Below are 13,541 nucleotides of genomic sequence, written 5' to 3' on the forward strand. Positions count from 1 at the left end.
TTCACCCAAAATCAAAAATACCTTGTTCTTCCTCTTATCCGTAGTGTGGCGTGAGTTGCAGTTTTGGAGATATCACCTGTAGAAATGTCTGCCTTCTCTTGAGTATAAAGGAACTGGATGGCACTTCAGTTGTGGTGCTCAAAGGACCAAAAAATCCAATCCAAATCTTTCCAGAAATCAGAATCAACCCAGTTACTTGAGATAACCCGCAGACCTTGTGTGAGCAGGTTCCTGTAATTTTGAAGAGTAATCCTAAAACTAAACTAAACAAAATATTTAGAAATATAAACACTGCTGGTTTGTACATTCTCAGTGGCCTATGAATGATTGCAAAGCTTAAAACTGCTAATCTAACTTACTTAACTAACTTAACTAACTGTAGTATAGCAATTGTAGATCTTTTGTACAGTATGGTAGATTAATAAACAGATGCAGAGGTTCAGATGGATGAGGTTGTTCCCAGTACGAAGTTCATTAGGAGGTCGCTTCCTTTTACTGCATCTCAAAAAATGGTGATTTACTGCTCCAACACGACAAAACGGTAAGAAAAGGTCAGACTGTAAAAGATCTAATTTTAACATTAGATGTTTATTGAGCCAAAATTAAAACAACAATCCAAGAAAGTATCAAAATATATCAGAAAATAATATCTAAAATGATGGGTTTGTCAAGTACAATAAAACGCTTGTTATTTTAGTCATTTTTTACGCAACACCTTGCATGTTACTGAGTCATGTTTGCAGAAGCTGGTTACTTCCCATCTTTATTTACTGCACACACACACACACACACACACACACACATACACACACACACATCTTGCCCCTCTGAAGCCATAGCACACAAATATGAGAACTCAGGTGATTTGGACACATACAGCCCATTACCGCCTCCATGCTTCAGATGTGGATCTCCCCCATGTTGTTGTTCTCAGACAATACAACTTTAGCAGCCTCGTCGACACCATTCACCCCTAACTTTCGCTCAAGTTCCAAGTTGACACAATTTTGGATCATCTCGTTGTGGCTTTTGAAAGCTTTCCTTCCCGAAAGCGGAGGTGTCACCGGGGTCACGGTGTAGTCCTGCCTCCTGGCCATGCACTCCTTCACAGCTTTCACACACAGGTAGAACAGCTCAACCACGCTGAGGAGGAGGGAGACCAGCGCCGCCACCAGCATGAACCAGATGATGACTGACTTCTCGGTAGGCCTGGACAAGAAGCAGTCCACCTGGTGAGGGCAAGGGAAGCGTGTGCAGACGTAGCGAGCCTCGAGGGTGAGGCCATAAAGAAAGTACTGGCCCACTATGAACAAGACTTCTAAGATAATCTTGGCCACAAGATGGAGGACATAACTGCGAAGGAGACAGCCACGGATACTGATTTTGCCAGTGGTCTTGATGTACTTGGGAACTTTATAGGCCCTAAGGAACAGACAGGTCTGGTCATCCAACTCGGCCTGCTTCTTCATCCTCTCCTTCTCCTTGGGTTGGAAGACCAAAGAAACAGAGTTAGATATTTTACAACAATCTGAAAAGACTTGAGACTGAAAAGTTAAAAGTTATTAGGCAAGACAAGGAAGATGGTCAGAATGTGGCTAAGCACTTGTAGCGTGTAGTGCTAACCTCAAGCTAGCTACACCTGCTGTTTTTGATAACAAAACTACCTTTAAGTTCACAAGAATGTAGGAGACGGTGCTGAAGAGATAGACTTGGAATGAATGCTTTAACGCTGCATTCAACTTTTGGCCACTAGGGGGCAAACTGACAGAGCAAACCTTTGTGCACTTTTAGCATTAATCTCTGATTCTAGTCATGTAATGAATGCAAGTCCAATATTCAGTTGTTATTGTTGTTAAACATGTGAGCTAGAATTAGCAAAAATCTAATTCTAAAAATTCTAAAAATCTAATTTGAGCAGCAGAAATTGTAATAATTTTCCGTACTTAACATCGTAACAGGCTACTCCAGGTATGACATGCCTGACAATCAAGCATTCACCAGTCACTCTATCAAACTACACCCACGGCACTGACACACCTTCTTCTCAATGTGGATCACATGAAGGACGTGACCAAGGTAAAGCAGCTTCGGAGTCGCTACAGCAATAATCTGAAGGAACCAAAAGCGGACGTGAGAGATGGGGAAGGCAATGTCGTAGCAGACGTTCTCACATCCAGGCTGCCGAGTGTTGCAGATAAAGTCTGATTGCTCATCACCCCACACCTAGAAAGAAATGATAGAAAACACAAAACCCAAACTTCAGAGAGTTTAAAGTGTAGCAATACTCATAGAAGTGCTCATTTGATGGCACTTCTCATCAGTCATTTGGCTTTTGAGACATTCCACAGACCCATTGATATTGTTTCAGCTATTAAAAGTTTGCCCCTTTGATACTAACACTACACCCCCCTCCAACCATGTGCCCTGGGCTCCCCATGCAGTGCGTTTTAAATAGTGAACATATGACCAGACCTTCTCAGCACCAGTGCGCAGGACCAGGATGCGGAACACAAACAGCACGGTGAGCCAGACCTTTCCGATCACTGTGGAGTGACTCTGCACTTTATCCAGCAGGCGGCCCAGCACATCCCATTCGCCCATTTCAGTTGCCAGTTCCTGCTTTACAAATCCATTATGACCCACACATAGTCGAATACAAAGATCTCTCGAGGTATACTATACTGTTAATTAAGAAGTACGCTATATATTGGTTAACCAAAAGAGAATATTTTGTTGATGTACAAAGGTGATACAGAAGTTGTTGTAGGTGTAAAGTCAGAACAGACAGACTCTCTAACAAGGCCAAACTTTTGTGAGTTTGCTGATAGAAGCAACAGCTGCTGAGTCCAAGTCTCCAAAACACAGTTATCTGTTGGAAACCAAAACCTTAACCTCGGTTAATACCAACCACTGCAGTGAACTCAGCCACTCAGCTACAAACGTGGCTCAGCCTTGAGAAGATGAGACTTTAAGGTTTATTGCATAAACATTCACATATGTTTCTAATGTTTCTTTTACAGCATTGATTGTTTATTCTCAATTTATTGATCTTGTATGGTTTTTTAGTAACAAATTTTGCCTTGTTGTATTGTTTTTGCCCCTCTTGATTTAATCAGAATAGCAAGTCGTAGAGCTTTAAAAGTCTCAAATGTTTGACTGCTTTTAAGCTGTTCAGGAAGTCCACATCATATGGATGCGGTCACATTTTTATTTCTTACTACAGTAAAGTACTGCCATAACCATAACAACCATAACTACTGCCATGCAATAACTACTCAGTTCCACTTTTTCAGTCTTCCTTTAAGGTGTGCATCCACCTCATGCCTGTGCACAAATGACATGCATGTGGTACAAATACTGCACAGTAGATTATTATATAACCAACAAATTCAACAAACATGAAATGTTAATTTTTTAAAAGTTCATGTTCAGACTGATATCAGTTAACATTTCTGACAAGGGAGATCTGACTTTTTAAAAGTGAACTTACCAGTCGAACAAACCCGTAGAGAAAACAGGTGGATGAAAAGAGCGATGAATCAGGAAGACGGCGAGAGGGAAAGTGAAGGACAAGCAGAAGAAGAAGAAGTCTTTCATTGTTCCTGTGGCATCTTATCTGGAAGGACACCATCCTTTTCCTCCCACAACAGACCTGCAGCCCTGAACACTGAATGTGATAGGCTGGAAAAGCTTTGTTATTTGTATTTTACTTCTGTGGACAGAAAGACAGGGGTGACAGGTCACATTCAAACTAAACTAAGTCATTTATGTTGCATATTTTATGTGCATAAGGTTGACAGATTTAAAGGGAAAGGCTGAATAACTGAGTGGAGAAACAAACGCAGGTGCTTCCATACTTGAAGTGAGGGCTCTCTAAAAGGTTTGAGGAGTACAAACGTGATGTGAACCAAATGCTGTGACCTGATCAGATCTCAACACAAAATGTTCAGCACATGGACTGCCGTAGATGTTCAAATTGTTCCATGATGGCTTGAGAGTTGACCCTGACCTTGAACACTACTGTACTAATTTTGTACTGTACTGGCATCTCTGGAGTCATTCTGCAAGGGGACAAGCAAGCAGTGTGTTTTGTTTAATGTTTTACTTCTACCCGTTTCTAGAATATGATTTCATTGCTATTACTCATGTTTTTTAGTTTTTGCTTATTCCGTTCTGTTTCTTTTATTACAGCTGCATTATTGGTCTCCATTCCCAGTGCTTTTATGGCACTTTCAGCTGCATTATTTGCATGAAAGGGAGTTGAGGAGGAGAAAATCGTTATGATCAAGCATGTCAGCATATTTCCTTCATTTCTCATGAAGTTTCTGAAAGAGAAGCAAAACACCTTCACAACCTTACCTGTTTCATGTTCCAGATAATGATTAAAGATTAAAGATTAAAGTGACATATTTTGTCATTGGAGGGAACTCACTCCAACGAAATTTGTTCTCTGCATTTAACCCACCCAAGTGACGTGCACACACACACAGCAAACCCGGGGCAGTGGGCGACCGCGTGCAGCGCCCGGGGAGCAGTGGGGGTTAGGTACCTTGCTCAAGGGTACCTCAGCCATGGACACCGGGACGGGGAATCGAACGGGGAATGAATACTGGGACTTAACCTTGTTGTTAACCTGCAGTAAATTCACAGATTCTGGTTTTGTGTTTGGACCCTCTCAGAGCAGCCCAGTTTTGCTCTGCACCACATGCATTCACAGCAGACTTCATCCCTGGTGTGTTTGTCAGGTTTACGGTCTCTGCTGATCTGAGGGGGGTCACAGTGTCGGTTGGTGTCAGTTCATGGACGTAAATGATTTACACCAACCTGACTTTTTAAGAGAAAAACAGAAGGTCTGTGGCCTTCAGAACACAGATTAGTCAACATGTCGCATACACAGAAGCTGGAACGCAAACGCTGACCAGTCTGATGATCCTCACATTCCTCATATCACACACATTTATAGAAAATAAAAATAAAAGACAGGACAGTATATGAATGGAGAGAGAGTTTTATTGGTTTATTTTTTATATACTGTACTGTTTAATCACTCAATAAATCCAAATCTGTTCACATTTTTAATATAAACATGTCCACGTATGCTAAATGGAGTTTCAAATAGTTTCCTGATGAAACAAAACATCACAGTCTCACCCTTCAGCACATTTCACATTCACCCCTGGAGATGCTTGAATCTCGAACTCTTGAGTAAGGAGACCACGTCTGCCAAGCTAGCCGAGCTATCATCCCCCATTCACCACCACACGAACACACTTCTTCAGAATATATAACAGTGCACTGATAAGCTAAAGGCACATTCACACAGCAAGAATATATTCATATCTGAATTTACTTTGGTCACAATGAAGAATTAGCAATAAAACGAGTCCTTCTCACCTTCAGTTACTGTGTTTCTTACATGAAATCATTTAAATCAGCTTTTCACTAAAACACCAATACCTTTAGGGGAGTTGTTTTACACAAGATATCAGCCAGTGTCTTTAAATTTAAATGATGCTGGGTTTGGTTCTTACTGTAAAATTTGTTCCTTGTACATGTGCCATATAGGTGTGGTCTGCTAGTGAAAAGTACAACAGGTAAGAACTAGAACCAGTCAAACAAAAAACAACTGATGTGTTTGTTTACTGAATTATTATTTCTAATCACTGATGGCAGCAGACTGCTTTATTCTTACGTTTAACATTTGCTTTTGAATCCAGTATCTTAGCATTTAGCAGTACTTTAATATGGAATAAATTAATTGTACACTCAGTTTTATCTTTCATGAGCCAGGCCTTTATGGTCCACGTTGGCAGCAGACTGATTTGAAATAATTTCTTATCCAATAGTTCAAAAGGTACATATGAAGAGTTGCATAACTATCATATGGTTAAGGTTGTCTCAGAGTTGTCAGATCATAGTCCGGCAACAGAGGAGTAATAAACGTATATTCATTCATTATTTCATGCAAATTCCACTGCACCTTTCTTTGTAGTTAATATCAAACAAACAGAGGAAAATCTCTACACGACCAACCTTCACAGAGAATACGAGTGTGACAATTTTAAACTAATGGCAGAAATAATTCAACTCTACATGACACCAGCAAGATCCAGTAAGTTCTTAGCTTGAAGTGGTGATCATACGTGATCCAAGAACCCAAATCCACTCTGGAATGCACCTCATCAGTCCATACTGAAAGACAAACAACAGAGACACACGTCATCACAGAGTATTACATCCTGTCTGCATAAAGGATTAAAAGATATGAGCGATATACTCTTGACTCTGCTTCTCACAAATGTGGCTTATTTTGTGCTGACCTGGAGTGTATGAGGCCAGTAGCCGGTGGTCCTATTAGAGACACCCAGGGTGGAGATGGCGTGGTGAGCGTAAACCTCTGGCTTTGGTGTAAACCAGCCCTCTCTTGAGGAAGGTGTTGATGATGATGATGATGGTTGTTGCCCATTTGAGGCTATCTGGTTACACATACACACAAACTGAATATTAAGTACTGACCACTGACTGTATATAAAGAAGGACAACATGAGAGCTCCCAAAAAGTGCTCCCAAAAGCCCCCTGGTGGCTGGCTGCAGTACAGCTCATAAGCCCCTCCCCCTCCATGTTAGCAGATGGGACATGAGCCAAACTAAAAACTCACATAAATTTTTCCCAAAGATGGTTTCTGTCATTTTAGGTCGTTCTTATCACACTGATGGATGTATAAGTGTTCATTTTCAAATAACTTTGGTCTTAACTAGTCATTTGATGCTATGAAAACCAGTTGAAACATCATGACTGACAGCTGAGGCCTGCTTGTGACTGAACTGAGCGATAAAGAGATGTGATTATATTATTTTCTCCCCTCTGTTATTCACTGTAGCCTAAATAACAGCAACACTCTTTGTGAACTTAATCAAAGAAGGATTTACTGCAAGACTGCTGTATTACACTGCATTATCTTCAGCTATTTGTGCTTAATAAACTGGCAAATGAGCAAATCAGAGTCCAGCCCTTCATGTTAACAGTGACATCAGGAAATCTACCTGGAAAGGAATCAGACTTTGCACAAAGATCCCTCTGCCGCTGTACTCGAGGTGAAGGGCTCTTGAGAAATGATCCAGGTAGCCCTGAAATGTCAGGAAAAGAAAGGAAAGCTTAATGTTCTTCCATCACATGTACAGATAATTTTTCAGCAAGCCATCAAACAGAAATTCAGAAAAATCAGAATTATGCTGGCTTATGATGTGGTAAAAGCTTTGTTTCTATTTTACTTGTTTCTATTAATTGTATTTGCACTATCCTCCTAAACTTCCAGAAATTCCTGTTAATTCCCATTGAAAGTTTCCACACTGGATTTTTACAGAATTTTTTTTAACTCTAGCCCTGACTCATTGTCCTCAAATGGGTTTTTTGGATTATACCTTTAAAAAGTGGTTTACCCTGCCTGGGGATACTAGCTTTTACAGACCTTCTTCATAACGTTCATCTAAAAGTGGGCTTTTCATGCAGATCAAAATGTCTGCTGTGAAAAAGATCTGTATGTGTCCTCAGTGTTGTGTCTCACAGTGCAAGCAGTGAGGGTCACTCTTCCAGGCAGAGGTCTGCAGCAGGCACCCGATGATATATTGATCACCGCTCCTCTGCTGCGCTCCACCATCCCCGGCAGCACCAACCGGGTCATCAGAGTAGCGACCGCAACGTTCTTCTTCACCAAATCCAACAGGCCCAGCTCAGGCACTTCAGTCAGGCTGTGAGGGGAAGCCAAAGACTCATCCACACAGTTCACCAGGAAGCCAATATCTTTACCCCTCATGGCTTCTTTGATAGGCTTGCTTGCAGCCTGGTCCAAAGAGAAGTCAGCTAGGACGACAACAGTTTCCACTCCGTAGCTTTGGGAGAGTGATGCAGCTGTGTCTCTAACAGAGGTCTGGTCCTGACTGATAAAGATAATGTTGATACCATGCCTGGCCAGTTCCTCTGCATATGCTTTGGCCACAGGCTCTGATGCACCTGACAGCGAAGAGGACGTTATTAATATATAATTAGATGATTAGAAATTAAGATGCCACATTTTTTTAACCATAGTTTAACAGGAACAAATGCAAAAAATTTCCTGCTTTTCAAATGAAAAAGAAAGTTCTTCATTTTCAGTCATTTTATTTATACCCCAAGATATTCAACTTAAAATGACATCAAACAGAGAAAAACAGCAAATTGTCAAATTTGAGCCAAATCTCAAAGAAAAGTTAGTGAACTAAAATATGAAACTGACTCACGGATCCACAGAAAGGTGCACTCTCACTGTCTTTAATGATCATCTACTGCATCCTTACCATAAATGACAGCCCAATCGCCATATCTTTGGGTCAGCCTCTTGCTCGGGACCATTCTTGGCAGAAAATGCACCCTGACCAACGTGCAGCAGTCTCTGAGGAGGATAACTGCCCTGCTGGCCGTGTAGAGAGCACCGACCAGGGCCAGGGGTTCAAAGTAATAGCTGCATGACCTAGAAATTTCTCTGTACAAAAACTGAAAGCTGTCAACAGCCGCCATGGTCGATGCTATTGATGCTAGCGTGCTAGCTAAGGGTTATTCAAGAGATTTAACGTTGTGATGTCTACACGTAACGACAGTTGGTAAGTCAGGCGTGTGAACAAAGCACGTCGCTGTTTCTACATGGTAAATTTCCCATGAATGATGATGCTAACAGGTTTGACAGACGTTTCAGCAGGCTGACATGTCTAAGTACAGCACCCGGTCGTAGGAACAAAACATTGAGTCACGTGACAGAGTACTTCACTGGTGCTGCGTTAAGGACCATCGAGAAAAACAGTATGAAAAATTCCAACCTTAAGAGTGATAGTACATAAAGGTATTTCCACTACTCATGGTGGGATTTTGTTACATTGATTGGTTTAAAGATCTCATGCCTCCAATTTTGTTGTCCTTGTCAAATTAATCTTCAGTTACTCTCATCACATCCTAAGCCCGAATTTCATATTTCCGATGCTTGGGAAAGCAGGGTTTAGATTGGACATCCCACAATGCACCGCGGTTCACGTTAGCTAGACGTTTCCATGGAGACGCAGCAGTCGCTGACAAGTGCTCCAAATCTGCCTCTTGGATGAAAAGGTTTTACAAATCCAGAAACGAGGTGAGTGGTTTAAAATGTGCTGCGGACGATGCTTTTCTTTTTGTGTTGTCGGTTTGTTCAGCGGGCAGAGTTTTGGTTTCGCGCTCAGAGGTGAAGATTAGACAGTTTTCCCTTCAGCTAGCTGTGTTACATTGCTACATTTAGCAGCGTCAAGCTAGTCGGAGACTCCGTTATCTCCGAGTCGTTATCTCCGTTTAGCTTCACAGTGAAAACATAAATATCACGTAGTCCGTGATGGTGATTAACACCTAAGTGACTGATGCTGGAAAAGGTCTTCTGTGCATCTTACGTCCCTGTGCTGAACACAGAAACTGATATCAAATTAATGCAGCATCCTGATAGATTAGGATATGTAAACATTCTATACTTTTGCTACCCAGTTCTCTCTTTGTTATCTTTAACACATGTCCTTCTTTCTGAATAAAGCTGTGTGTCAAGCCCTGGGTAGCACTACATGGGGAATTCTGAAGCCCAGAAAACCAGTCACTCAGTTCCTTTCTGTCTTGAGGACCAGCTGGAGAGATGTCTCAGTTGCCAGCTGAAGACCAGGCGGAGTTGCAGTCCCTGCTAAAGCAGCTTCTGAGAACCATCAACGACAGGATCTCTGGTGCCCCATCGACCGAATGTGCTGAGGAAATCCTCCTTCACCTGGAGGAGACTGACAAGAACTTCCACAAGTACGCCTGTGAGACTTAAATACTGTAGCAGTTGGCCCCATTTAATTTACTTACTGACTGCATGTTTTAGCAAAGAAAAAGCAATAATGTTTTCACTTTTTATAAGCTTATTATTGATTGTCATGTTGTTGGTACATAGCAGGTGTCTACATACATTAAACAATAGGTTTTATTCAAGTGGGTTCATATAATGCTCTCTTTGCAGTTATGAGTTTGTCAAGTACCTCCGTCAGTATGTGGAGAGTTCACTGGGAAGTGTGGTGGAAGAAGAGACCAAGGACTTGACCAGAGGAGATGGGCAACATGCAGTAGGCTCAGGTCATGACACCTTGATCCACGCTGTCACCCGGAGGACCAGAGACTCAGCTGAGTGAGTTTTAGCTCAGACTTATTTGTGTTTTTTAGTTTGGGTTATGGTCATGAAATCTTCCTTGTGGAGCAAATTTCAAAGCTAATAGTTACTGTTGTATGGATGTCAAAAGGGATTTTTTTATTGATAAGTTTGATTGTATTCTATGCTCACTTCCTTGCTTTCAGAGATGTCAGAAAGTTGGAAAAATACACCAGAGCCACTGTTCAAGTCCGAGTATAAAACCATGCAGTATTTCTAACTCCAGTTTTTCTAAGATGGTTTCCGATAACATTGCTTATCACATATTCTGTGATAATGTCGTCTGATGACAGCGATGTAACTTCAGCTGTTGGGCAGCAGTTGTTTATTTTGGGAGAAAGAAAGTCTCTCAGCATGGTGACACAACACAGATGTACAGTACTTCTGTCTGTGACAGGTACCAGCAGATGATGCTGACACTGAAGAACACCATGATCACTGTGGTGGAGTCTTTAATCAGCAAATTTGAGGAGGACCAGATGAGGAAGGAGGAGATGCAGCACAGTCAGTCCAACAGCCAGTACACTGACAACTGCTCTGACAGCGACTCCTCCTTCAACCAGGTCAGAGATACTGTAGTTACACTCTGATGGCAGCCAAGGGTTTCACTTTATTCATGTGTTGTGGTTTTTAGACTGTTTTTGATGACTTGTATAAGATGTCTTAGCCCAAATCTCTGGATGTCATTGGTCACAGCTGCTGCTCCCTTCCATGGTAGACCCGATGTAGGTCCACTCAGTGTCATTTGAAACATCTTTCATGGTGCTATCAGGCTGTGAGAGCTATTGTTTTAAATTTTAATATAAATTATAATATTGTTCGTTTAATCTCACGTTTCTTTTCCAGAGTTATGCATTCATCAGACAAGAGCAGCTGCAAGTGTTGGCAGAAAAACTTGACTCCAGTAGACCCAAAGAGGTAGAAAGGCTCCTTCTCCTTCCTTTGCATAGTTTAGCACACTGGAGAGTCACTGTGCCATAGTCAGTGGTTTTCAACCTGTAGTCGTAGCTTAGTGGTGAAATTACTACCTGACAAGTGAGGTAGTTGGTCTTATATCACTCAGATTTGCTTAATTATATTTATTAACACAGCAGGCTAAAGTCGTAGGGCAGGAAATCTGGTCTTTTAGGCTAATCTTGTGAATTCTAGTAGCCTATTAATAACTATCACCCAAGCTAACTGTGTTAAGTCATTAAAAGTGTGGCTTATAGCCTTGACAATAATAAAATATGAAGTCACATTTTTCTTTTGTTATCCAAACTGGCATTGGGAAAATTCCCCTCAACATTTTAACGTATACCAGTAGGACCTTTGATGAACTGATTGTGATATTCAAACCAATGAAATCGACTTTTAAGCCCAGCCAAAGATGACAGTTAAAACAATAAAATCACAGCAGTTTGGGATTAAACATTCAGTGTTGAAGTCCATGCTACCCTGTAGGCTGCAGCCATGTACATGTGCCTCAATGTGGTCGACAAATGGTATATGAACTGATGAAAAGTATTCAAATTCAGAAGTCTGGAGAAGAAGAAGACACATGCACACAGGTGATGAGGAGTAAACATCAGCTTGTTTAAAGGTGTCAGATTGACGCAAATGCTGCCACAGATATTAATGTGATGAACGTTGTTGCCCAGGTGATGTGATGTGATGTGTGTGCAGGTGCGCTGGGAGGCTCTTCAGGTCCTGTGCTGTGCTCCTCCTTCTGATGTGCTGAGTTGCGAGAGCTGGAGTGGCCTGCACAGGAACCTCTGTGCAGCTCTGACCGACCCCGAACTCGGCGTGAGTCCTTACATTAAGATCTTTATGTATCACTGATAGATTTTGATGTATTTGATTGTTTATTTGTGCATGCTGATAATCTTTGCTTCTCCTGCTCGACTCCATCAGGATCACGTACTGCAGTTTTATGCTAAAAGTTTCTCTTCTTCTCCACTGAATGTGACCCGAGAGATCTACACCAGCTTGGGTAGGCCATGAAAGGACTGAGTGCATGTGCAGAACCTTATTTTTATCAATAAAAAACATTTTAAAGGATCAGCTTCTCTTTATTTACATTCCCAAATGAAGAAAAAGATGTTTCCCACTTACTGCTTGTATTCTCAGGCCCTGCTGACACTGTTGGTTTTATTTAAAAAACTTTCAGATATCCTCCCTGTCTGCCTTCTGCTTCCACTCCAGTAAAACAGGAGCCAGTCCACAGACATTATTGAAATTATTTCATAATAAATAAATAAATAATTAATTGTGGACAGTTTTCATTGGGATTATCTGGTTGTACAATTGAGGTTTTAGATTTTGTTTTAATAATGACTTTAGATTGTTAAATTAAAACTATGTACACTGTAAATTTATTATATATGAGCTCTGCCTCATCTTGCATGTTATGTATGGTTTGTAATATGTGTATTTTGATGTGCAGCTAAAAGTGTGGAGTCAAGCTTTCTGTCTCACAAGCTAAGCTTTCCAACTGGCTCAGCTGCCATCGACATCAACAGACCTGAGATCAGTCGTCTTCTCAAACAGGTACGGAAGCTTTCATCTCACAGTATTTAAAGTGTGTCACCACACAAACCCGTTAAAGCTTTCACTCTGTCTGTCTGTCTCTCTGTCTGTCCCGCTTCAGATTCGACTGATGAACGACTTTCAAAAGGAGGTGACAACCTTTTGGATCCGCCATCCTGAGAAGTGAGTTTTTACCTCATTATGATGTCAGGGCCGGCACATCTCTCTTCACTCACTCTCACAAATGCTCTACAAATGTGCTGAGAAAATTGCTGAAATGGTTTCCTATGTGGTCTGTTGGAGTCCAGATTTATTATTGCATTTGTGGTCTTTCTTCTGCCCTGTTTTAGGTATATGGAGGAAGTGATAGAGAGCACCTTCTCCATGCTGACCTTCCACCATGAGCAGGGCTCAGCCTCACCAGGGACAGAGAAAACCCTTGAACCCATTCACCTACTGGCCTTACTGGACGTTAAAGCCACCTGGTTTAAAAAGTGGATGGTGTGTATTGTGCTGTGTGCATTTCTGTGTAGCATAACAGTATCTTTGTCTCTTTCTCCTTTGTTCATATTGGACTCTGTCTCACACATTATGTCCTATCTTTTCTCTACCCTGATCTGTCTCTTTCTCTCAGCATGGATACTACAGCAGGACTGTGGTTCTCAGACTCCTGGAGAGAAAATACAAATCTCTGGTGAGCGAGTCACTCGGTAATCAATATATCTCTCTAGCTCCTTTGTGCTTCTGAGAGGTCTGGCAACCAACTAAACAAGCATGAAAAGTCTCTCCAGAATGCATTCAGGCCCAGAA

General features: G+C 41.5%; 3 protein-coding genes across 6 annotated transcripts in view; 1 reads left to right on the top strand and 2 right to left on the bottom strand.

Moving 5' to 3' along the window:
- Positions 1 to 569: 569 nt before the first annotated feature.
- gja11 (gap junction protein, alpha 11) lies at positions 570 to 4,712 on the bottom strand. 4 transcript variants are annotated; one of them, XM_046372803.1, is made up of 6 exons: positions 4,607 to 4,712; positions 4,360 to 4,382; positions 3,491 to 3,712; positions 2,473 to 2,619; positions 2,038 to 2,223; positions 570 to 1,481 (listed from the first exon to the last, which is right to left on the bottom strand). In XM_046372803.1, exons 3-6 carry the CDS (start codon positions 3,629 to 3,631, stop codon positions 900 to 902), a joined length of 1,056 nt encoding a protein of 351 aa, XP_046228759.1. In that variant the 5' UTR covers positions 3,632 to 3,712; positions 4,360 to 4,382; positions 4,607 to 4,712; the 3' UTR covers positions 570 to 899. The 4 variants fall into 4 exon arrangements, with proteins under 4 accessions (XP_046228759.1, XP_046228761.1, XP_046228760.1 ...); XM_046372805.1 differs by having other exon boundaries at positions 2,473 to 2,616; positions 4,607 to 4,710; XM_046372804.1 differs by having other exon boundaries at positions 3,491 to 3,681; positions 4,607 to 4,703.
- A 280-nt stretch (positions 4,713 to 4,992) lies between these two features.
- Positions 4,993 to 8,732, bottom strand: hsdl1 (hydroxysteroid dehydrogenase like 1). The gene is made up of 5 exons (XM_046372809.1): positions 8,335 to 8,732; positions 7,566 to 8,011; positions 7,045 to 7,128; positions 6,321 to 6,476; positions 4,993 to 6,192 (listed from the first exon to the last, which is right to left on the bottom strand). Exons 1-5 carry the CDS (start codon positions 8,552 to 8,554, stop codon positions 6,121 to 6,123), a joined length of 978 nt encoding a protein of 325 aa, XP_046228765.1. The 5' UTR covers positions 8,555 to 8,732; the 3' UTR covers positions 4,993 to 6,120.
- A 277-nt stretch (positions 8,733 to 9,009) lies between these two features.
- tbc1d32 (TBC1 domain family, member 32) overlaps positions 9,010 to 13,541 on the top strand; it is a 55,365-nt gene continuing 50,833 nt past the window's right edge. The window contains exons 1-11 of the mRNA XM_046372847.1: positions 9,010 to 9,155; positions 9,582 to 9,832; positions 10,038 to 10,202; positions 10,621 to 10,786; positions 11,070 to 11,141; positions 11,889 to 12,008; positions 12,117 to 12,195; positions 12,649 to 12,752; positions 12,853 to 12,914; positions 13,082 to 13,232; positions 13,366 to 13,425. Coding sequence (XP_046228803.1) covers positions 9,678 to 9,832; positions 10,038 to 10,202; positions 10,621 to 10,786; positions 11,070 to 11,141; positions 11,889 to 12,008; positions 12,117 to 12,195; positions 12,649 to 12,752; positions 12,853 to 12,914; positions 13,082 to 13,232; positions 13,366 to 13,425 — 1,134 coding nt within the window. The 5' untranslated portion in view covers positions 9,010 to 9,155; positions 9,582 to 9,677. The remainder of the gene's footprint in view (positions 9,156 to 9,581; positions 9,833 to 10,037; positions 10,203 to 10,620; positions 10,787 to 11,069; positions 11,142 to 11,888; positions 12,009 to 12,116; positions 12,196 to 12,648; positions 12,753 to 12,852; positions 12,915 to 13,081; positions 13,233 to 13,365; positions 13,426 to 13,541) is intronic.

Source organism: Scatophagus argus, chromosome 19 (genome assembly GCF_020382885.2).
Source record: "Scatophagus argus isolate fScaArg1 chromosome 19, fScaArg1.pri, whole genome shotgun sequence".
NCBI lineage: Eukaryota > Metazoa > Chordata > Actinopteri > Scatophagidae > Scatophagus > Scatophagus argus.